Raw genomic sequence first — 26,048 nt, 5'->3', positions numbered from 1 at the left:
AGAGGTTTTAAATAAATGCAGACTGTTAATCATTTTTATGTTGCATTAATAGAATGTTTTGCCAGAAATGATTTATTATCTATACTTGAAAAGCATTTTTACACTAAAAGTTGAGGAAAATAAATTAATAAAACATTTTTCCAAATGCATTCATTTTTCTTTTGAAATCAAACTAATCGAAATGAATTGTGCTCTTGGTGCAATTGACGTCATCAATGCCTATTGCAATATGTTGCCATTTCGCTTTTCTTTTTACTTTTTTTTTTTACGTAAACTGGGATAAATTCTGCTCATGGCGTTCAGGTGAAGAGATGCTGAATGTTTTGGAACAGTAATCAAATATTAAGCTTCAACTGTTTAATAAAATCGTGCCCACTTCATGGGTAATAATATCTTTTAATTAAATTATTATGTTTTGACTCCCTTTTTAATGCTTTCAAATTCCCGATCAAGTTGGTAATTACGCTTTTGATAGTTTGAGTTTCAGCAAAACATCCTGAAAACAAATCAAAACATCACCGATCGATCTAGTTATAAACAGTAAAAATAATGTTTTAAATGTTCTTTTTATTTGATTTTTCTAGAAAGATCAACCAATAGAGTTTGTCTGGAGATGTTTCTGTTTTATATATATTTTAAGCAATAGCAAATAATCCTAATTTTATCAAAAGAAGAAAATATTTAACATCCTAATTTAATTTACGAAATATTTTTTAACCTTTTATTTTAGTTAATAAGCAAGTATTTCCTATCGATATTGTATTGATCTAACAACTGCTGTTTGTAAATTTTATTTGTTGGAAGATATTTTATATTCAAATTTTTAATATATTTCTTTAAATTTTTTTTTCCACTTTCCAGTTATAAACAGCTTATTTAATATTGCAATCGTTTGATTTAAGCTAATGCCATCGTTGTTTTTCTTTTATATACAATGTAATAAGCATTTTTTTATAATTTGTCTGATTCCTAAATGCAATTATTTTTTTTTATGTGTTTTCAGAGAGATTATATATACATTTTTTATCCTTCATGAAACATGTAGGTGCGATTTATTGATATAAAAATCTTAAACTTAAATAATCTTATAAATAGGATTAATATTTTGTTATTATGTATCTGTTAATCAAATCATAAATCTTGTGTCAACAAATTTGAATATCGACCCTAAATAAAAATTCTTGCTAAAATTAAATTTTATTTTTAAACATACATTGCTTTGAAGGTAAGGTTGATAGATGATAGTGTAATTTATAATGGAAAGATTAAATTAAAATGTGGATGTTTTACAATTACATACAAATAATTTCTAATCAATTATTTAAAGTACTTATCGATTCTCAAACTTTTTTTGAATGAAAAATTTATTGATGCATACTCTATCTGAACATATTGTAAATATGATATTTATTTTAATACTTAGTGTTTCAATTATGGTTTTGCCATTGTTGATATAGATTTTCATGTGGCTTTAAATATCACATTACACAATTTGGTTCACACATTTTAATTTCTAATTTTTTATGCAATGACTATCGGTTTATTTGGCAGTTATTGCTATTGTTTTTAACATCTATTTTTAACATGATTTTATTTAATACAAAAACTGAATCTCGAAACAAAACATGTATTTAGTAACCTCTTTTTGAAGAGTGATTTTGTCCTTGATAATTTTTTTTTGGTACTTAGTGTATTCCGCATTTTTTAATGTGATAACATATAAAATGCAAGACTGCCCCTATAAAATGCAAGAATATCGCTCATGATATTAGAATAACATATTCAATTAAAAAAATAAGCGCAACTCTTTTATTACTTTAAATTAGTAACATAGTGTATATTTGTTATTATTAAAAGTACTATCTTGCAGAAAGATATTAGTGCTAAAGAGGTTTTTCGCAGAAATCCCGAAAAAATTTTGCCATAGGGTAGAGTACAATTTATGTTTTGTCCTGTATTTTCTTTATGTTTTATTTTCTGTTTTTTGCTTGATATGTTTTATTTCATTTATATTTTTTACTTAATGTGTTATATATAAATACAGTCTATTCGCTATAACTCGAAGTACGATAACTCGAATATTACTATAACTCGATTTTTTTATGAGGTCCCGACCCTTTTATCTTCAATTTCATGTTAGTTATTTTCGATTACTCGAATTTTACTCCCTTTAACTCGATTTTGTTTGGATCTTTCAAAGCAAGAAAAAAAGCCTACGAGCTGATATCTTGCCCCTTCCTTTGCAACACACACACAATGTCTTTTGCACTCTTCATGGAGAAGCTAAAGCTGTCCCTCTTGAAGTATGTGAACAGTGGTTAAATGAAACGTTACCAAATTTACTTCAATGATACAGTGAAAATGATGTTTTCAATATTGATGAAATGGGTTTATTTTTTAAACATCTTCCAAATAAGACTATGATGTTTAAGGATGAAAACTGCTCAAGGGGTAAAATGAGCAAGGAACGTTTGACTGTCCTAGTTGGAGGAAATGCGTCTGGGACAGAGAATTTGCCCTTACTTGTTATCGGAAAAAACCGAAATCCCCGATGTTTCAAGAATGTAAATACGTATCCTTTGGATTACAAGTCTAGCAAAAAGTTTTGGATGACATCAGTTTTATTTGAAGACTATGTAGAAAAATTGGATCAGAAATTCTTCGCCAAAAAAAGAAAAGTGATACTTTTTATGGATAAATGCACAGCACATAGTGATCTACCTAATTTGAAAGCAGTAAACTTGCAGTTTCTCCCACCAAACACAACAGCAAAATTGTAGCCGATGGACCAGGGTATCATAAAGTGCTTCAAACAGTCTTATCGTAAATGGCTTGTCAGAAAAATTATCTTAAATATTGTAAGCAATTAGAAGATTTGTAATTAATAAGCATTAATTAAATAATCCAACAATATTTTGAAAGTCCAAAGCCGAAACTAATGGTAAGTCGAACTTCCGATATGTCGAAGTTTTTCGTCAGCCTTATCAGATTCGAGTTATCGCAAATCCACTGTATATATATATTTTTTGTGTTCCTCACTATCCACACTATTGTGTTGATATATTTTACTTTGCTACATTGATACAATATTAGAGCGCTCCTTTTTGGGGATATAATCGTGTGAGTTGTTGATAGTTATTTTAAATTTAATTTCTTTAAATTAAAAATATTCTTAGAATACTTTTGAACATTTGTATTAATTTTTTTTAGTTTCTTCTATTTCACCCAGCTTCTTCAACCATTTTGTGCTGTTTTTCCAATGTTCTGACAGAAATAGGTTTCTTTCATATGAAATGCTAACCTTTCTTTAAATTGTGTTTTTTCTCTGTATGTATATACAGTACAGAACCCGTTATCCGGAAATCAGAAAACCGAAAAACCAAAAAACCGGAATGAAATTCAATAAATCGCCCGCAATTAAAAAAACATTTTTTTTTTCCTCATAAGATTTTAGGATTTTTCTTTCTTTTTTTAAAGATGTTTACCTTATCATCATTTCAGAAATAATCATTAGTGCATTACCTCATCGTTTTTTCTTATTTTTAAGATTATTTCCAAATATATATATTTTTTTTAGTTGGATTTAACACTAAAAAAAAGGCTTTTTGTAGCAATTCAGAAAACCGGAAAAATCAGTTATCCGAAATAGCGATAGTCCCGATCGTTCCGGATAATCGGTTCTCTACTGTATATGTGAGATTGCCAGATATGTGGGTACTATTACCTTCTTTCCTAATTCATCTGCGTGATGAAATAGAAAACATGGTTTTCAAATTTTTTTTCTTTTAAAAATTAATTGAAAAAAAAAATGAATATTTTAATATTAGTTTTTTTAAAAAAATGAACAATTTCACTTTTTAACAATTTCACTAATACTTGTTTGATATTGCTTCATGCTAAATTTTATTCTTTTAGTGAAACCATTCTATTTAATCTACAATGTAACTTTTACAATTCGATCTGTGAATTCTTGTGTGCAACTTGAGGAATGCGAAGAAGATAAGTGCTGATGAACTTCTGTTGTATATTTCCACCATGAGCAAACTGCCCTCTGTATTTTACACCGTTGAAGTGGGTGATACGAAATTTACAATCCTAAAGCGTTACCAGAATCTGAAACCCATAGGATCTGGTGCGCAAGGGATTGTATGGTGGGTATTTTTAAACCTTCCATTCTATAAATCCTTTATTTATTTTTTTTTATTTTTAAGTAAAATAATTTTTAAATAACATTTTTTATATAATTTGACATAGGTTTCAAATAAAGTAAGGAAAAAAACAACTTGAATGTTAAATAGTTAGAGAAAGCTCCTGAAAATAGAGTAAAACTTTGAATTTTAAAAGTTTAAAAGACTTCTTTTATACTTACTTTGACTGTTTCATAACCCTTGTTAAAGAATTTCTAAACTACAACATAATCTGATTGGTAGTCACCAGTATTTCAGCAAACACTATGAAATTGAGATTACTATTTACTTTTTTATTTGTTAACAATTTGGTTTTTTGTTTATTTTGGTCATAAAAGGTGAGTTTAGGACAGCAAAACTATCGGGTTGTTCAATAATTAATGTCGTTTCTTTCTCATAGATGACTTGAATGGCATATTTAATGTAGTAGTGATCGCGTAGCTTATTATTATTGTATACTATTTTAAGGATTTGACTTTAGACTTTCTTTAGTCAAAACCAGAGCGTCATTAGCAAGCAACAAGTTGGTTAAAAATTTAGTTGAAAATGGACACTCAAAGAGAGCATTATCAACATATTTTATTGTTTTACTTCCGAAAGGGCAAAAATGCGGTGCAAGCTCGGAAAAAATTGTGTGAAGTTTATGGTGAGGACTGCCATACTGAACGACTGTGTCAGCGTTGGTTTGCTCGCTTTCGTGCTGGAAATTTTAATGTGAAAGATGCACCACATACTGGTCGTCCAACCACTACTGATGACAATAAAACAGGGTTCCCACTGGTCAGGGAGAACAGGGAAAACCTGGAATTGTCAGGGAATTTTATTTCAACTCCAAAAATCAGGGAATAGTCAGGGAAAGTTGCAATTTTCTTACAAAAACCTGGAAAATTCCTTTATTATACCTAGAAAAAAACCAGTCTTAAAATACTCAGTTATTGAGATTCGAGTTAAATAATTATAACATCTATTACAGTTATTTGTTGAAAAAATTTTACATTTTAGATATACTGAAATGCTTCCTTCCTCATATTATGATATTTATTTTACACAAAAAATCTAATACTTGGCATAGCAAATAAAAGAATCCAAATTTTCTGATGAAAAATTTCGTAGTATAGATAAAATATGGTATGGATTTTCATTGAAATTTACCTGGAAAAGTCAGGGAGTTTTTTTTCTGAGATTGAGTGGGAACCCTGATAAAATAAAGGGATTAATCGAAGCTAACCGGCGTACGACAACTCGAGAGATAGCAGAAAAGCTCGACATATCATCGAATTCAACCATTTACTTGCATTTACAACAGCTTGGTTACGTAAACAAACTGGATGTTTGGGTTCCTCCCGAATTAAGGGAAATCCACCTCACCAAGCACATTAACATATGCAAATCTTTGCTGAATCGTAACAAAAACGACCTATTTCTGAAAAGAATCATAATGGGTGATGAAAAGTGGATTGTTTACGATAACGTAGTCCGAAAACGATCATGGACCAAACAAGGTGAACCCCTACAATCGACATCCAAAACCAATATAACCAAAAGAAGATTATGCTTTCTGCGTGGTGGGATTGCAAGGGTATAGTCTACTTTGAGCTGTTTCCAAGGAATAAAACTATTGATTTAAATGTCTACTGTCAACTATCGAAATTGAACGACGAAATCAAGAAAAACCCCCCTGAACTGACCAATCGCAAAAGGGTTATGTTTCATCATGATAATGCCAGCCCCATCATTATCATGATAATGCCACATCTTTGATAACCTGTCAAAAATTAATGAAGCTGAATTGGGAACTGATGCCACATCCACCCTATAGCCCTGACTTAGCACCATTGGATTACCATTTGTTTCATTCCCTTCAAAACCATTTGAATGGTAAAACTTTCGATTACGATCAGGCTATTAAGAATGAGTTGGACCAGTTCTTCGCTTCTAAAAACCGAAGCTTCTTCGAATGTGAAATTTTTCAACTTACCAAAAGGTGGCAAAAGGTAATCCAACAGAATGGTCAATATATCATTGATTAATGTTTGTTGTTAATATAAAAAAATTCAATTCGAAACACATGAAAAAAAACGACATTAATTATCGAACAACCCAGTAGATAGATTATGTCTTTTAATAAGTCTCTTCTTTTCAATTTTTGTATTTGCTTTATTTTTTTAATTTCATGTAACACTTTCAATGGAGAACATGGCATTTTATCAATTTTTGTTAAAAACTATGATTACAATTTCCTCAACAACTCTTCTAATATCTTTAACTGATAAAATGAAATAATTATTTAATGATTTTTCCATGTTCTAAAATATATTTTGATGTTTTAATTACAAAACTAGAGTTATCATAAACTAGAGTGTGTTTTAATGTAATTGATGTTCAAATTTTGCAAATACGAGTCTATCTTATCTGAAATTTCATTGGAATATATTTTCATTACTGTTTTTTTCTCTTACTTTAGTGCTGCTTTTGATACTGTAACGGAACAGAATGTCGCTATTAAAAAACTTAGTCGACCTTTTCAAAATGTTACTCACGCAAAGAGGGCGTATAGAGAATTCAAACTTATGAAATTAGTGAATCATAAAAATGTAAGTAGTTTATATTTATTCAAAAACTCTTCAATATATATTTATATTTTCTTATGTTTTTTTTTTATTGTGTTATACTGTTACCTACTGTGTGTTGCAAATCCTGTTGATTTTTTTATAAAGTTGGTGCTTTTAGAGCTTATTTCTATCTGCATTCTCATACTGTTAAAAATCAGAGAAAAATTGATATAAAACATAAGTAGCATTTTATTTTACCTTTCCTCATATTTATTATGGTGGAATTATTAAAAAAAAATATATATATATTTATGAATTCATGCATTTAAAATTTTTCTAACAGCATTTATGTGAAAAGCAACAATGTCAGTTTTTTCGTTCAATATTTTTGCCTCACTCCCCCCCTCCCCTTTGTCACTGAGTCCATACTTCACCATACCCTTTATCCTCCTTTGTCACATGATGTTATTTAAACATATGTTAGCAGTTCAGAAATAAATCACATGTTTAAGACCATATTTCAGGATTTTATTTTCAAAGTTTAACTATCTTTTTAATTCCATTTGTGTACATAACAATAATAATGAATTGTGTACTTATTTTGTAGCAAAAGAAAAAAAAAATGAAACTAACAAAATAAATAAGTATAAAGTAAGACTTTAATTATGTGTTGTGAAAACTTTTATATTTTAGTCATTTTTACCTGTTTTCAATTAATTAAAACTTACACTATTCTTTTATCTTTCTTTCTTTTAAATATGATCATTTCACAATATGTTTTGTTAATCTAAAATATTGCTGAAGCTGTTTAATGTTATCAAATCTTAGTTATACTTTCAAGTAACATTCATACTTTTCAATTTCTAATAATAATTATTTTTGCTTCTCCTTCGTGAAATTTAACTTCAAATCAGCATTATATGTATACTCTTGTGAAAAAGACGTGTCTCTTATTAAATTTGAAAGAAATCACCTGCTTTTGAACAGAAGACATTTGATGTGCAAATTTTTCCTTTGTTGAAATATTACTGAATCAATGGCTAATTTCTTTTTTATCGTAATCTTAAAATATTTAACTTTCATGCATATTTTTTTATTTCTTATTAAGGATTTATATTATTTTAATTGGGAAATTTATATTAGGAAATTGGGACCCACTTAAGGTAAAAAAGGACCCAGAAATTTACAAGTCTGGGTGTCTAGCTGAATCACTGATACTGTTTCACAGATGGCATCCATATACCTGGCATTGTATTTTTTTTCTTCATTATTTAAGGAATAGAAAAAGTAATGGTAGTTTTTTAAAATAATATTTTATTCTTTTTAAACTATAGATCCATTTTACCATTTACGAATGTTGTATTTATAAACTTTAAAAACATATAATCATATCTTATTACCATTATACATATAACTATTAACATATCTTATTTTAAAAATTTAAAAAAAAAATTAATTTCAAAAACTTGTTATAAATGTAACATATTGTGTTACATCCATAATACCAGTTTTTAATTTTTTTTTTAAAACCAAAATTAAATTAAAGAAAGTTGATAAAAATTAGAGTAAGTTCAGCACTTTTTAATTAACTTAATTTAAATTTGTTAAAACTTCTATATTCATTTATAAATTTTTTATGTGCAGATAATTGGTCTTCTGAATGCATTTACACCTCAAAAAACTATGGAGGAATTTCAAGACGTGTAAGTTTTTTTTCCATTCCCTTTTCCTTAATTATTTTTTTTAAAAAATAGTTTATAGAATGATATGTTTTATAACTCTTGATGACTATTAATAGCTGCACAATTTGGTTGCATCATAATGGCACATTGATTTTTAAATTGTGTAAATGTTACTATCTTCTTTTATATATTTTTTTTATGTATTAAATAAGAAATGTATTAAATATTCAAATTTTGTGCACCTCTCAACCTGCTACTAATTTAAATCATGTTATTTCATTCCGCAGTAGAATGTTAGGACTCAGAAATAATTGTTAAATCAATATTTTAATATATTTTTCAAAATTTTGTATTCCCATGCTACTTGTATAAAATTAGTAATACAAAGTACTGCTAATAATATACCAAACTTTTGTATACTCATGCAGTTAAGTATTTAAACCGAGAGGTTCCTAAACTTAACCTAGTCCTAAATCCCTTAAGGGAATTAGAATCATTTTATGCCACCCTTTTCACATGATAACTATGTGGAAAGTAAAAGTTTTAAGCAGTTAATTTTTCTTTCTTTTTTTTCTTTCCATTTCTTTCTTTCTTTTTTTCCATTAAGAGCGATTTCTAAGTACGTTAAACAGTGCCGTAACTTCGTTATTCATGGTACTGGGGCATACATTTTTGGTGGGGCTTCCTTGGTTTTAACATCAATAACTCATTGTTTTCAAAACAGCCAAAATATTAATTAATTAAATGAAATACCTCAATAAATTTGGCATTTAATATTTTTTACTATCCAATATCATTTAATAATATAATAATTAGTACCAGGCGAATATTATATGCTTAGAACACTAAAATTTATATAAAAATTATCATATTTGCCACCAACAAGACTAAATATATATGTGACTCTTCATTGGTCAACCTGCTATGCAAGTAGACCTTCACTCAAAAATGTTGTTCACCCCTAATCTAACCTAAAAACTACAAAATAAAAAAAATCTTTTTAGTAGTTCCTTCCTTGCAGTTTCTTTTTAACTTAACTGACAGAAAGAATGATTATTAAAACATCTTAATTTTGAAAGAATGCCTTTCCCTTAGGGCGCTTTTTCATTACACGACACGATAACGACAAAACGGATCCGATTGTCGGCGAACGACATAGGGTCAAGTAAAATACATGGTCAGCAACGGAGCGCTTTTTCACTCACCGATACGATAACGATTATGTCGTATCCGACAAGACGATATCGTTAGTCGGAATCAAATGTCGGTTTGGTAAGCAAATTTCTCCTCAAATCGTGGCGATTTTATTAGTTGTTGTGTATCTTTCCTGTTTTATCTCCTCTTTTAATATCATTATTTTATTCTTTTAATCAATTTTAATATTTTATTAGATCATGTCAAATGTAAAATTCGAAAATAAAAGTTTTATATAATTTATTCTCATGTCTGGTTATAAATTTTTAATTTCATGAAGTTGTATTTTTTACATTATAATAAGGTTGAAAGACGTAAACAATCATAAAAGTTTCATTGAAATTTTTTATAAATTCATTATATGCTTTAATGAAGGGATGGTATTTTTTATAATAGTAATGGTTTGATAAAAAGGCAAATAAAGACCCTGATGTATTTCAAACAGAACTCGATCTAACTACTGGTTTCTGCTTGATTGAATAATATAAAGTCTGTTCCCTGATTCAACTGAAACATGATAGAACGGCTTCATAAGATAAATTTGATAAAACTCATTTAAAAAATCATCTAAAAAGATTATTCTAAATGAAACTAATATTTTAATTCGATTTGAAAAAAAACGTTAATACTTGAAAACATTTAAAGAATTTAAGTAATGTTAAGTGATTACAGACATAATTTTAAGTGTAGATTGGCGGCACTTAAAAACCGCCAAATCTGTAGCTGCTGTGGCGTTAATACGTAAGTACCATTTCGTGCACCCAAAAACGTTTCTGCACTGCTAGCTTTTTTCTTCTAAAATAAAGTAAGAAGTTTGAGACGACGATTATCATCCGGCATATTTAAAGTTTGCAGAAAAAAATCACAGCAGAACACAAGCAACTGCTCACTTGTTGAGTCTTAGTGTCAACTAAATTAAATGAACGCCAATTTACGATACTACCAATAATTTTATCAAAAAAATAGCATATTTTATTTCTTAAACATTTTAGAACACAACAACATTTATTATGTATCTAACTCCGTTGCCAAGACGAATTCAAAACTAAAACTTATAATTTTTCAAAACACGTTCAAATAAATTATTTAAATTTTATGTCTCTACACACTCAAGCTCAAAACATTGAATGAACAAGAATTTCTACTTCTCGGACTAACGATATCGGACAAGTGAAAAAACAATTGCTTAAACGATCCGGCAACGACATTGTCGTTCACAAATTTGTCGTTCGATTTTGTCGGTATCGTGTCGTGTAATGAAAAAGCGCCCTTATTTGGGTGTCCCCTAGACTGCCCTGGCGTAGTTTTGGCCCTGGTGTGGACCAAAATACTGTGACATTAATAGTTAATAATTTTATGCTTCCTCTGATTGGGGAGTGAAATTTATTATTACTTTTTTAAGAGTGTACTTAAAAATTTCTCAATGTTTATAATAATTACTGTTTTTATAGTTATCTTGTTATGGAACTGATGGATGCCAATTTGTGCCAAGTTATACAAATGGATCTAGATCATGAAAGAATGTCTTATTTGCTCTATCAAATGCTTTGTGGAATCAAACATCTACATTCAGCTGGAATTATACACAGAGTGAGAATTTTACTTTATTCTAAAGGAAAATTAATATTGATTTTGTTTTTTGATAAATGGATAGCATTAAGGATGCCACAAATCAAAAAAAAGGCTCCTCAAGTGTATGAATTTTAGTAAAGAAAGAAAAAAACATGTCTGCAGAAATAGTTTCTAATTGCCACCCTCTTCAAATAGACCACTCAGCAACGCAAACATTTATTTCACTAATTGTCTAGGCAGAATTTATTTTTAAATGGCATTTTGCACCTGAATTGTATTTTTTTTAACAGGCAGGAGATTCTTCCGACTTTTAGCCGACTTTCTAAACTTTAGAGCAATTCTTAAGATTTCTGTAATATTTTGCTGTTTTACTTTATTATTATTTTATGCTTTATAATCACCTTTTACATATAAAGCTTAAATGGTAATCATAAATAGTTTTATTTTGGCAATAAAGGTAATTGTGATGATATAGTGGACACTTAAGAAATGAAGTTTCATTACCCTATATCCTATGGTAAGTTAGATTTTTATCGCCTCCACTGTGTTTGTTAATTGAATTTTGGAAGAGCCTGTGTAGCTTAGAACACTGTTATCTTTGGATAAACGAAATTTATAATTAGCTGTAAAGCTATTTCAATTCGCCTTAAAAGTTCTCAAGATATAGCAAAATATGCAAAAAGTAAAATTATTATTATGAGGTCAAAACTTAGGAGCACTCTCCTGACCAAACTATTGGGACCCATATTTCCCAGATTTCATCTACCTATATTTTTGGGGACATAAGTCTAAAACCGTTGAAAAAAAGGTATGTTTAATGTTAATCAAACACAAAAGTATGTTTTTGTGTCTGATTTCGTAACTTAAAATATCGTGAGCACTTATTAATTAGCATATTTGAAGTCACCCTCTCGAACCATTAAGATTCAGTTCTAGAGCATGAAGACCTGATCATTAGTTGAAAAGTTATTCAGTGTGGTCAGTTTTTTATTTTGCGCACTGTACATAAAATCTCCTTCCTCGTAATCTTTAAGATCCAGTATTTAATTTTTTTAAGGCTGGAATAGGGATTCAGCATAGAAAATTGCATCAGAAACGATATAGCACTTGTCTAGACAGCAACAAAGTTTTGTCTTCTCAGTAAAGAATACAGCTCCCCTAAAGGCAGCATAAAGTTTAGTTTTTGCAAACATATAACATAAAGAACATTTCCTGAAAATTTCAACATCATTAAGAATACCAGAAAAATTGTGTTTTAAGCAAAAGAAAATAAGGTTCAAACTTCTTCCGAAAGGCAGGAAGAAACTGGATAAAATATATATTAATGCTTAGTATGACCAATATAAAATTGCTAAAAAAAGTATTATAAAATATTTAAAGTTTAAACTAACAAACTTTTAATATTTTGCAAAAAATGTAATTTTTTTCGCATTAGACGTTTTTAAGAAATAACTGTTTTCATATTTATTTTGATTTCATACTGTATCTGTAAAATCTATATAACTACTATTACAATAATTTCTTTTTAAATTGTATTTCTGTTTTCTTTGTTTTTCTAAACTACAAAAATAGACGTAAAATTTTCTAAATAAATTAATTTAAAATTAATACTTATCTAGGTAAATTATGTATATTTATGTTATCTTAATTTTGCTGCTTACTATGTTGTTAAAAATATTAATGCCTCTTTAATCATTAGACTCAGATGTAAATATTTATGGTTACAAGCTAAATTGTGATAACTAATACAAATATTATCTTAAAAAAATTACTTTAAGTTTTTCCCATAGCTGGTTAAATTTGTACTTTTGAATATCAACGAATGTCCTCTGTGTGTTTGAAAGTCCCGAAATAGTGTTTCATCAACCATTTTTTTTATTTGTTATTTTATTAACTGTTTTGTTCTTTGTTAGCTCTGAGTCTTTCTTTCTTATGAATTATATTTTCTAATTGAGCTCTATTTTTGAATTTAGGATTTGAAGCCGAGCAATATTGTAGTGAAAGCAGATTGCACCCTTAAGATTCTTGATTTTGGTTTAGCTAGAACAGCTGGGACCACTTTCATGATGACGCCCTATGTTGTGACCAGGTATTACAGAGCTCCTGAAGTCATTTTGGGAATGGGTTATAAGGAAAATGGTAAGTCTCACCAAACCTAATGATTCAAAAAATTTGTGCAAATGTAGAATAACAAAGTTTCTGACTCTTGCTGCACTCCTCTACAGCCATATTGCTGTTCTTCATGGCGACCCTATCTTTTTCTCAGTGGTCAGAAGTAACGTCCTGCGAGTAATAAAATTACATAGTTCGTAGTGCAATGCTTTATTTTTTTAAAAAAGAAAATAGTGTTAAAAAATCAGAACCAGAAGACTTAACATTTATTTAAAAAATCTCTTAACTTTTCACTTTTATGAAAATATCTTTATAAATAAAATGGTTCATGCTCCAAATTTTTGTAGTTGATGAGGAGTTTGTCGAGTCAGTCGTCAAATCTCTAAATTTCAAGAAAACTATTTTATGACAATTTTTAACAACAATCAGAAAAGATTGAATTTAGATAATTTAGGTGACTAAAATTCTGGTTCAAAAATGCAGGAACAGTCAGTCCATATTGGGTTAACTGTTTTAGCAGAGTATGAGGTTATTTTCAGTGATATTTTTTCTTTTAGTTAGTTCTATAAGTTATTTTTTGTTTTGTTTTAAATCACCCTATAAAAAGGCAAAAAGTAAAAAAAAAACAATCAAAACAATTACCATTTCTTCTATTGTGACTGTTTAATTGGTTAATTCTATGGAGATAATCCTGACCAATTACTCTAGAGATGAATGGCTCTATATTTACACGGTAGTTCTGTGACAAAAACTCAACAGGGGTGTTAATATTGTGAAAAACTTCTTGAGGAAGCTTTTCCTGTGGACTCTAATGTCATTGAGGCCATAAAGTGGGGAAAATTGTTTTTCCATGCAATATCCCAGTGGAAAAGTAGTTTTCCTTGCAAAAATGGACACAAATTTCTTTCTTTTTTGAACTCTTGACAACTTTCATTCATCGGCAGCCCAGTTACAAGAAGGCTGATATGGCTTCTGTCCTGACGCAGGATAAAAATTTTCATGCATTAGAACTAAAAAAACATAATAAAATAAAGTTTAATTTTTTATTTCAACAATTATCCACTTGTACTTTTTTTGCTGTTGTTGTAAATAACAGTTAAATCTAATGAAATAAAGTACTGAACTGAATAAATTAAACCAACAATTACTATTTGTATCTATGGATGCATTTATTTTAAAATGCAGATTATAACAAAACCTCATATGACCATAGACAAGACATAGCATTTTATGCTTGCAACTGCAAACATAAGTATTTTCTCATACAAAGCAGGTGAATGCGCTTAAATCTAAAACTCTGGTTTAAGGTAATTTTCAGATTGATTTTATCAGGAGATCCTCTTATCTATCTATATGCATTTAAATTATTACAATTTAAGGAAAGAAGTTATGTGTGTACAAGATTGTTATTATTATTTTTTTGTATTAATAAATAACGTTTTTCTCTCCCATTAGCTTTTTTTATTAATAATAATAAAATTATTTTATATTTCTTGGAGTCTTTTGTCTAAAATTTTTAGTATATCTTTATTTGTATTTGTACTAAAATTTTAGTATATCTTTATTATGTATATTTTTAGTATAATCTTCTTAAAAGAATTATTTGCTTGCTTTTGTCATTAACTTATGAATTTGATATATTTATTTAAATTTATTTTCTAAAATGGCTACTTTTTTGCTGATATTTTTGTTTTTGAGTGACACTTTGTTATTTGTTTCAGTGGATATCTGGTCAGTGGGATGCATTATGGGTGAAATGATTAGAGGCACTGTTTTATTCCCTGGAACTGATCGTATCCTTTTAAATTATTATTATTCTATTAAATCACATTTATTCTATTCATTATTTATTTGTTTTCTTCAATAGTGCATTATCTTTTTATTTTTTAAAAAACTTTACATCATTCGAGCAATAATATTATTTGATATTACTTCGTAAATGTATAATAAAATAACATTGAAATGAGTTATTAGATCAAAGCTAAACAGAGGATTGTATCAGGTGCAATGTTTCTCTTTTAGATGTAATTTTCATGTATCACTGCTGGTTTTCTTGAAGCATAAAATTCGCAAGTTTTATATTTCCCTCTCACTCAGATTTTTTAAAATTTATTTCATGTGTAATATAATATTTGAACATCTAATTTAGACATTGTCTTGATTCAACAGTTTTTATGTTCTCCTGCATTGAAGGAAATATGTTTTCACATGTTGAGTTTTGGTTCATAAGGCTCAGGATTACTTTAAATTTCTTATATCTATTACCCTTAAATAGTTATTGTCTTGATTTCTTACCGAAAGATGTAATGTTTAATGAAAGGAACCATTCCGTGACTAAATACCGAATAGTTAGTTAATCAAACCACCTAAATTAGAGTCGAATCCCACTATAATAAACAGGCTAGTTCTAATTTAATCAGAAATTGAACATTTATTCCAAGCAATCAATTTAATTTTATAGTGAAGTATAAAATTTCAGTGATGTATAATTTTTAATTTAGTATATTTATCTAAGTATTACTTTTTTTATTATTTTAGAGTAAATTTATGTATAGTTTTTATTAAAATTTTATGTGCCTATAAAAAAATAAGTTGTGTATGCATTAATGCAAAATTGCATTAATTTGAATTTTGTTATTGCTAACTTGTTTCTGTACTTCTGATTTACTGATAGCTGGTTTGGAAGTTGATGCCTCTGCGTAAATAATCTCGTTTTGAAATGTTCTTTAACCTAATGTTTATAGATATCGATCAGTGGAATAAAATAATTGAGCAGCTTGGGACTCCCTCATCAGAATTCATGAAACGCTTGCAACCGACCGTACGGAATTATGTAGAAAATAGGCCTAAATATGCCGGCTATTCATTTGAAAGACTATTTCCTGATGTTTTATTTCCTGCCGATAGCTCAGAACATAATAGGCTTAAAGGTAGTTGTTACACTTATTGGTATTTACTTTTGAAACTTTTCATTTTCAGTAGTTAGTTTAGATTTTTATTGATGTTTTTGATGAGTTTTCGTGGGAGTCGTGTATGCTTAATCAAATATGTTTTATATATTATAAACATATGTTTTCTTTTTAAGTATGAACTTTGAATTATGATATTGAATTAATTGAAAGAAAGAAATTTCTCATATGAATAATTGACTGGTAACTCACTTAAGCATATTTCGTATACAGGGAAAACCAAATTTTTCAGGAAATTTTAAAATAACCGGGAATCCTGGATGTTTTCAGGAAATTCTTGTAGTCTTAGCAGTACGATATTCACTCGCATTTATACTGGTTGTGTGTGTTTTAGTCCATTATTAGGCATTAAAACTTTTTATGTAATCAGTTTTAAAAAAGGAAATCTTATCTAGTGATTCTATAATTTATTTCCTTATTCTCAATGCTTTTTTAATCAGTGTTTGTTGTAAATAATTTTATTGTTTCCATTTTTCTATTAAACAAGCATTTCTTATAATTTAAATTAAATGTTACAAAAATTAAAATCATGGTAATGTAATTATAAATTTTATAAGTAGAGTTTTTTCGCGTAATATGAATTTTATGGTACGAAAAAATACACAAATTTAGTTGTAAAAGTTAACAATTCTTATCTACGAAAATTGTTGAATGCATAAACGCACGCTTGGATGTATTTTTAAATGCACTCATTTAAACCATGAAAGTCTGCAAAAATCTTCCAAGTGAGTCTCCCTGCTGTATTATATTTGATACCAATGTTTGTTTCTATTTGACAGCAAGCCAAGCTCGGGATTTACTATCAAAAATGCTCGTCATAGACCCGGAAAGGAGGATCTCTGTTGAAGATGCTCTTCTGCACCCTTACATTAATGTATGGTACGAAGAGAGTGAAGTGAATGCTGTGAGTATTATATTACTTTCATGAAGTATCTTTTTTCTTTTTAATTACGTGTGTCATTCTTTTATCTAGTTAGTTCAGACATTTTTATTAAGATTCGCTTTGGAAAATCAGACTAGTAAAGAAATATAGTCTAAGAACAAAACAAAAAAAGAAAGAAAAAGACAATAATAATGATAATAGTCTGAAACAAGTTAAATTTATAAAATAAACAGTTGATAATTGCAACTTAAATTTATAAAATAATCAGTTGATAATATTGATTGGAAATGCAATTTCAGCTTGTAAAATTTAGAAATAACCCACTTGGTTTAACGATTAAATATTTTCAAGTGGGCCCACTCTGAAACTATCCACTGGTTTTTTTTTGTGCAGAGCCCACTTTGGCAAACCCCGAATTTCATTGAGTAAAAGTAAATGTTTATTCTCTGAAGTTTATACAGAACTGCCAACTTTCAAACTTTTTTTGTCTAGTCTGAAGTCCTCAGGTCACCAAAGTATTTTATCAGGCATTTTCCTAATAAATGTATGAATAGTTGAAGCCATGCGCAACTTGCACTCAACCCTCAAAACTTTCCTCCAAATCAGGGATTTTGTAGTCAAGGACTATTTAGTTAATCATAAATTTCTACTTGGAGAACCATTTTTGATGTCATGAAATGTCTTATGAACCAAAAAAAGAACCATATTTGATATTTTGAAATATCTGATGAACCAATGAAATCTCTAAATGTGGCATCTTTGCTGGAAATCTGTAATTTTTAATTGAAACTAAATTTAAAAAAGTGAAAACTCAAACTGATTTTTTTTTCAAGCGCATCCCGTTAAAAAGAATATTACATACTTTGTGCTTAACTTAAGCAAAAAAAAAAACAAAAACAACAATAAGCATTAATGAAAGTGCAGTAATGAACGTACTATAGTTTTGTATCTACAAATAAGAACTTTCTTCTGTGTTTAAAAACCGGATGATAGTAAAGAGACAAATACATACAAAGTGGTTTAACCCAGCGGCTTAGGAACCCTAAATCATAATTTTTTTTTAGCACTGCCCTGGCTTTATAAATAAAATTTGCCTCCAATTTAAAAGACATTGACTAATAAGACTACCGATTATTTTGTAAGTATTAAATGTGAGGAATGAAATGTTTCCTTTGTTTTATCAGAAATAGTTTAGCTCTAATTTGTATATGTTGTATACATAATGTGAAAATAATGTTACATTAATAATAAGCTGAAAGTGATATTGAAATTAACTGACTTATGGTTTCGTTAAAATGAAAGCTAAAAAGAACTGTTATAAACATTGAGTGCAGTTAGCAAAAAAAAATAAAATAAAATAAATTCTTTATTGTTGAATTTATTATTTTAATTTGAAAACCTCAACAGGAATATGTGTGAAATTTTTTTTTTTATAAATGTGTGTTCTTTTCATAATTTGTTCAATACCTTAATATAAAAAAAATAAATACATATCTATGTAATTAAATTTTGCAATTTCTATTTTTTTCTTTCCTTACTAGCATTTTACTAAAATCCGTGATATTAAATAAATAATGGATTCATACAAATAACTGTAATATTAAATAAATAATAGATTATACTGTTTGGTATGTAATTTCAAAAATCTTTGCTGGTGAAAAAATATTATGGAGGGAATCTCTGTAACACCTTTTGAAACCATTGCTTTAACCGATAGAGACAGAGAAACATGTTTGAACAAGATTTAAAGAAAAAAAGAAATGATATAAGAAATACATGTGACGGAACTAAACTGTCCTGGCTTTTTTTAAATATATATATATATATATATATTTGACTTGTAATAAATAACTCAATCGTTTTTATTTCTGTCCTTTGGAACTGAAATGATTTGTTATTACATTTTGATTGATGTTTATTGTTTATTTTACAGCCTGCACCTGGGCCATATGACCATTCTGTTGATGAAAGAGAGCATACTGTTGAGCAGTGGAAAGGTAGGTTAAAAAAATGTTTTTTTTTTGTTTTTATTTTGAAAGGATACAATTAAAGAGTAATACAATTTAATCTTATTCTATTAATATGTCTTTTTATCTAAGAATGGTTGGAGAGGGCATTAATTGAACATAATTTGAGCATTTAAAATTTCTTTAATTGCTCTTAGCATTATCTTATTTTCTTCATGCTGATTTTTCATGCTTTTAATTTTTTTAAATTTGATCAAAAAAATATAATATCTGCTGAGCTAAGTTTTTAAACAGTCAGGGGTCTACAAAAATTCAAAACCAATTACAGTGAAACCTCACATTGCAGTCGCTTCTGCAAATCGAAAATTTCTTTTTTCAGAGATTTTTCTGACTAAACCATTATGTATCTTCTCTGCAAAGCAGGCACTCCTGCAACAGGGCACGGATAGTTACTTAAGCTCCAAAATGTAATTTTCAATCTCTTTAAAACCATATCTTTTTTATTTAAATTAAAAACATTCAGCAATGTTATTAATGTTACAAAAGCATAAACATTTTCTTTTTTTTATTTCTGTTAGATTAATTTCTAATTGTGTTGTTTAAAATAAACAATATTCAAACCTCTGTTATATTGCAATTTCTAACAAATGATATATCACAATATAAAATTTCTTACATCTCCCTGACCATGAAATTATTTAAAAAAATTATTTGAGATAAAATTTTTTAAAGATCCTTTTAAAAATTTTATATCTTATTTTTAACAAATCTCCTTTTATTCAATAATGCTTTGCTGAGCTTTAACCTTAAAAGAAAAAATTGCAATTTTAGAGTATTCCAAACATCAGAATTGCAGTTTCCGAAAATCGGCAAAACACTTTACAATTGGAAAAACTCAGGCTGCAGACATCTTCAAAAATCGAAAAACACTAATGTAACCATGGAAGTGAAAATTAATACATGGTTTTTCTGAAAACAAATATCCAGTATCAGGATCAGTGCTAGAGGAAAAGGCTAGATAGGCAGTTTAGAAATAGGGAATTAAATATTTTAAAGCTTATTATGTGGGGTTAGAAAAGTTTTGAAAGAGTCATACGATTTCTTTTTTAAGTCCATAAGCAAAGAGCTATCGTCTATGGATGCTGGTTGGAGAAGTTACTTTCCTTATTTAAGAAATATGCTATTATTTGAAAGTTTTTATAACTTTTACATCAAGCGTCAATGAGAAATTCAAACACATTTTGATTTTATCATTGAAATTCAAATCTTACTGATTAGGCATTTTGCCATTTATCACATTAAATGTAAAAAGCTTGATTTCAATTTTCTAGTACAGTGCTAATGATTTGTAATTAATGAATGGTTTTAAATGTTTTGATATTGTAATGATTCTGTTCTTGCAGATTTGAATTTCAAAAATGGCTGATTTTATAATTCAGTGATTCAGGGGTCGCATTCCCCCTAAAATTCATAAAATTCCTAAAACTATGTGCAAACCCTAAAAATCTAATAAAATTTTGTTGATGTTCCTAAAAAATTAGAGTTATAGGCTATATATAAATAGAAAAGCAATAATCTAAAATATAAGAATATAACTACATTAATTAAAATTGTTTTAATTTTTCCACATGGGAATTCTGATCCTGAGAGAGGTTTTTCGATAAATAAAGCAATGCTTAATGTGAGTCACGATGAGAATACTATTATGTCTCTTAGACTAATCAAAGATACCATTCGATAATAAGGAGGAGTGTTGAAGATCACCACAACACTATTGAGGGCAGTAAAAGAATCTCACAAATCACATCAAGAATATATTAGCAAAATGATCATAATTAATTTGCTTTCTCTAACTTCTAATATAAATTGCTGATTTGAAATATCGCTTATAATAATTTTAAGTTCGTAAAGTTTTAGTCAAATATTCCTTAATTTTTTATTTGGCGTTGCATTTTAATTTACGAATTGTTTTCAATTTAATGAAGTATATTTAATTATTCCAAGTTGGTGTTAATTTATTTTTTCTCCTGATTTATTCTCACTTTTGCCTGTTCCTGAATTATGCACTTAATTTTTGATAGGTAATATGTAAAGTTGAAATTACATTTTTACACTTTGGAGCTTTCATCCTTGACTTCATAAATTTGAGAGCTTTATTTTATGGCCTGCAATTATTTATGATATGTATGGATGAATTATAATAATCTTCTGTTATGTAATAAACTACCATGTGATTTGTTTTTATCCTAGCAAAATCATATATTACCCCTAAAATTTACCTAAAATTTTTTGAAAAAAGTTCCTAAAATTACCCTAAAATTTTAAAAAACTTAGCTGCTACCCCTGAGTGATTTTATTAGTAGAGGTCACTGCATTTTAACATTTAATAAATCAGTTTAATTTTCATTATAACTGTTTATTGCTGTGGTACATAAATTAAACTTTGATGTTGAAAATTTTTTGCATTCGTTTCACTTATTTTTTCTTAAAAGAAGTTATTAATAAAAATAAAAGGAATAATTTTTGAACAGAAAAGTTACATTTGTACTTGCCCACTTTATTTTTTCATAGCACTGTAATCTGTAAAATGTCAGATTATTGAAAGAAAAAAGTAGTATATAATTAATCTTTTTTGAAATTGTATTTTTTAATTTAACAATGAAAAATTCTAAAAACAATAAAATTTCTTTTTATTGTTTTTGAACAAAAGGGAAGATAATCTGATTGTTGTCATATTGTGTCCTGAAGTATTTTTATTGTTTATAGAACTAATATACCATGAAGTATTGGAATATGAGCAGACTCACAATACACTAGGATTAGGCCGTCCAATTACTGCTCACCACAATTCTCAGCCTGGTAATGTTCCTTAATTACTTCTATTTATTATGCATGATATGATTTACATTAACAATGCCTTTGATAATTATTATTTTCTGTAAAATATGTTATTTAATTATCAATTATATACTGGTAAATTTTTTTTAAATCAGAATTTCATGCAAAATTTCTTTCACTGTCTTCCAATTAAAATTCTTTTCACTTAATAATTTATTTTTTTTTAGTTTTATAAGATTTTAAAAATTAAAATAGAGTTTGTATTGAAATTAAGTTTACATTTACAGATAATTTGAAGACTTCCATTCATTTTTTTGTAAGTTTTTATGCATGGAGCATGTTTTGGGGCTTGATTGTTGTGAACAAAAAATGAAACTTAAAATATTTTAGTTAAAAGTACCTTTTAGCTCTCTCAACTGTGAAATATTTTTATACTGAATAATTATTATTATTATTTTTTAAAGAAAGTGTTAAGTTTGACTTATAATTTCAGATTTTCTTGTAATACAAATTAAGAAAGAATTAGTCCCAAAAATCTCTCTTTCTAGAAAGAATTATTGTCATTTTAGTCCAAAGAAATATTGCTAATTATGTCTATAAGTAGTAAACATGTAGTGGCTTTATTATTTCTCTTAAGTGTTGTAGGAGTTCTTGAAATGAATAATTATATAAAACATAATAAATTTTTATTATTCAATCAAAAAGTGAGTGCATAAATTGTGTCTTCAGATGGTGCAATAGATGAAGATTGTCCAGATGAATCTGATCAAGCAGCCTCTAATGGACCTGCAAATCCATATGGTCATCGTAGATAGACACACTTCTTTCCTTTTGTCTTAGTCTATGACTGCCACGCCCACCGTATGTAGGGTTCTGTACAAACTAGTCGCCAGTGGACGATACTCCGTCTTTGATCCTGCCAGAAGCGTCGGCCGTTTGCTAAGACGGACGTTCAATTTCCCAAGTCATTTAGCAAGGACTTTCTTTACTGGAAAACGTGTTATGTCGACACTTAAACAACTTAACTTGTGATGGTTCTGCAAGTCAGAGTACACATTTGTATATTTCGTTATTAGTATAGTCCCTCTAAATAAGCTCTCAATAGTATTTTGACACCTTTAATATTAAGATAAGTATGGAGGTACATTTTGCTTTTTCAACTATTTTGATGACTGGAGAAAATTTTGAAAAATACGATGTCTTTATATTAACACCATTCGTGTAAAACTAATTTTTTACTGCTCTTTAAACAGGGTTGGCATGATTTATATAAATGTTTCTTTTTTTAGAACATCATTAGTTTAAATAAACTTTTTTTTTTTTTGCATCAATTTAAGACAAAAACATTTTCCCCCACCAATATAATATATGGGTTTATTTTTAAGATGGAAGTCTTAATTTTATTGATTATGATGGTTTTATCCAGAGAAATATTTAAAACAGTAATGTATTGTAAATTATTATCTGATGTTAAAAATAGAACAATAAGTAAACTGATAAATCTAAATAAAAATGGCAAGAAACTTTGAAATTATATATTCCATTGTCTGTGTATCAAACAATTTGCTTTTAGTAAGCATATTTCAATCTATTAAATCTAAATAGGTATGTATTTAGATTTAATTAATTTAAATACAAGTATTTTTTAAATTTATAAAGTATATTATTAGTGTATCTAAATAATAAATTTAATTAGGTACTATTCATGAGGGTGCTGAGCTTGAATAAAAATTATGATTTTATTCAGTGGTTAATTTATAGTAATTAAATAATAATTTAAAAAATTTTAGTTGAAAACATTATATTTTTTAGCTGTAAAATTTTTTATGAATAATATTAAATAATTATACTTTTTTTAGAGGTAAGAGTTATCTTTCTTTGCCTTAGAAAACTAAAAAATTCAAGAAAATATGATGAAAAAAAAAGTTTTTTTTTAAACAGAAAGTATGATATTTACCAACCTTGTTTTTGAATAATATGTTTGTTTTAATAAGCATTTGGCATAAAATTGTTTTCTCTTAAAAAGAATTTGTTTTCAATGACTTGTTCTTCAATAAAATCCACCTTTTTAATGTTCCAGTTATTTAAAAAATAATTTTTGTTTAATTTTCTTACTCTCTTTAAACTTTACTTGGTTCTAAAATATAAATTGTCAGTTTTAAAATGGATCAAAATATTGAAAGGGTAGGTGTATCACCCATGTTAAACTTTTGAAAAATTAAAATACTATTGAGTGTTATTGTAGTTTTGAAAACCTTCATCTGACGGGATTTGTATACTAATTGCGAAATACGGTTATGATTTGTAGAAGACATGTCAAAAGAATGATTCGACTGTGGCTGAGTTCAGTGAAAAAAAAAAAAAAAACAAACAGAAAAAAAAAGCTGTATTTGGCTTGTCTTTTTTATATGCATTAATTTAGCAGGTCTAAAGCTAAATGAATGCTGTGTTTTACTTTTGAAAAATATTTATTTTGTTGTGTTTGTTTTCTAAGATGAAGTCAGTATGGTAAGTGTGAAATGTGTGATTCAGTATTGGTTCAAAATACACTATTCATTTAAGAGGAATTAACTAAAACCTGTATTACTCATGACTATTTTTTTTTTAGAAAAATAATTTAAATTTTATCATGATACCTTTTAAAAACGAAAATTATACTGAAGCTTTGCATTGTGTGGCAGCTGACTCCTTTTTTTAAAAAAAAAAAATTTTCATTTTAAAAAATTTGTTTTTAACTGCCTGTTTGTAGTCATCAGTAATGTATTGCACTTAAATTGTAATATTGAATGCTTTTTCCCTGAATAATCTCCCTTTCTTTATAATTGCCGTAATTTTACAAATAAAAATTTGTTATTCTGATATTGTTTTATTAGTGTGTACATATGTAATCAGAATATGATTAAAAAAGTTTTTTTATAAGCATTTGTCTCATTATTTAATAGTTGTATATTCTTGATAATACAGCATTAATATTGACAGGGTATCTGCTCACTTGGAAAGTCATGAAAAATCATGAATTTCGGTATTGAACAAGATTAGTCATGAAATGTCATGATTTTAACTATTGTTTTAAAAAAATCATGGAAAGTCATTGATTTAGGTCGCCAAATTGATCTAATTTTTAATATGGAATCCTCCCCAATGTCATGGTGTTCAAATATCTGAATTTCTAACAAAATCCCCACTCGCAGTCGTATTTTATTAAAATATAAAATGTTTTTTCAAAAAATGAAAGAAAAAACATCATTTCTAGAACAAATTATCTTCTAAACTTCTGTGATTTCAAATTTTTGTTTATTTTCTTTATTTTATTAATTTAAAATTCTAACTAAAGCAAGCCAGTCATCGTCGAATTTTTTTAATTCCGAAATGAGAACGGAAAAATCTGGAGTATTTCTTTCCTTTCCGATGAACGAGGAAAGTATCTTTCGAATTCTGCAGAAGAAAAAAAATTATTTGCTTTTTTTTTCCAGCTATTTTATTGCTTCAATTCTTTACTCTATTTTTTAAATTTAAAATCTATGAAGATGCAGAGTATAACAGTTTTGGTTATACCTATCATTTCAATGAATGTTATTATAATGCTTTTCAAATTTATTGTTCTGTTTTTGACGGGAAAAAATAGTAACTTTGTTAAGTCATGAAAAGTTCTTGGAATTAGTCATGAATTTGAAAATCTAAAATGTAGCAGATACCCTGTATTGATGTGTGAATATTTACTAGTTTTTGCTTTTTAAATATTTTTTTGTGAAATCGATGTACAACTTCAAAAAGAGTCTTAAATTAACATTTATAAAACAAATATACGTATTAAATCAAAATTTGGCAAAAGAATTTAGAAAAATTTTAACATGCATATTAAACTTAAAACACATTTATACATTTTTTTAATAGACTAAACAGGTTTAAAAATGTTTTTTTTAAATAAACATTGGCTGTTTTTCAACGCATTTAGAATATATAATATAAATCAATTATTTCATTTCACACATCAAATGGATGCAGATTTAGCTGGAGAATGATATTTTTTAACTTTCAAATACTATATTGTTAATATATTTTGAAATTTAATTTTTGATTTTCTCAAACCAG

The 26,048-nt window shown here is 27.7% G+C and overlaps 1 protein-coding gene across 4 annotated transcripts; it reads left to right on the top strand.

Annotated features, from left to right (window-relative positions):
* Positions 1-24,875, top strand: LOC107439564 (mitogen-activated protein kinase dJNK). Of its 4 annotated transcripts, none has more exons than XM_043050002.2 (12): positions 1-383; positions 3,916-4,151; positions 6,652-6,781; positions 8,384-8,442; positions 11,067-11,205; positions 13,161-13,326; positions 15,021-15,092; positions 16,044-16,229; positions 17,048-17,172; positions 19,085-19,148; positions 21,885-21,977; positions 22,686-24,875. In XM_043050002.2, exons 2-12 carry the CDS (start codon positions 4,036-4,038, stop codon positions 22,769-22,771), a joined length of 1,236 nt encoding a protein of 411 aa, XP_042905936.1. In that variant the 5' UTR covers positions 1-383; positions 3,916-4,035; the 3' UTR covers positions 22,772-24,875. The 4 variants fall into 4 exon arrangements, with proteins under 4 accessions (XP_042905936.1, XP_042905937.1, XP_042905938.1 ...); XM_043050003.2 differs by having other exon boundaries at positions 252-456; XM_043050004.2 differs by having other exon boundaries at positions 281-303.
* The last annotated feature ends 1,173 nt before the right edge of the window (positions 24,876-26,048 follow it).

The sequence above is a fragment of the Parasteatoda tepidariorum genome, chromosome 4 (genome assembly GCF_043381705.1).
Source record: "Parasteatoda tepidariorum isolate YZ-2023 chromosome 4, CAS_Ptep_4.0, whole genome shotgun sequence".
In the NCBI taxonomy this organism is placed as follows: domain Eukaryota; kingdom Metazoa; phylum Arthropoda; class Arachnida; order Araneae; family Theridiidae; genus Parasteatoda; species Parasteatoda tepidariorum.
The sequence above is the reverse complement of the archived record's forward strand: the minus strand, read 5'-3'. Positions and strand labels throughout refer to the sequence as shown.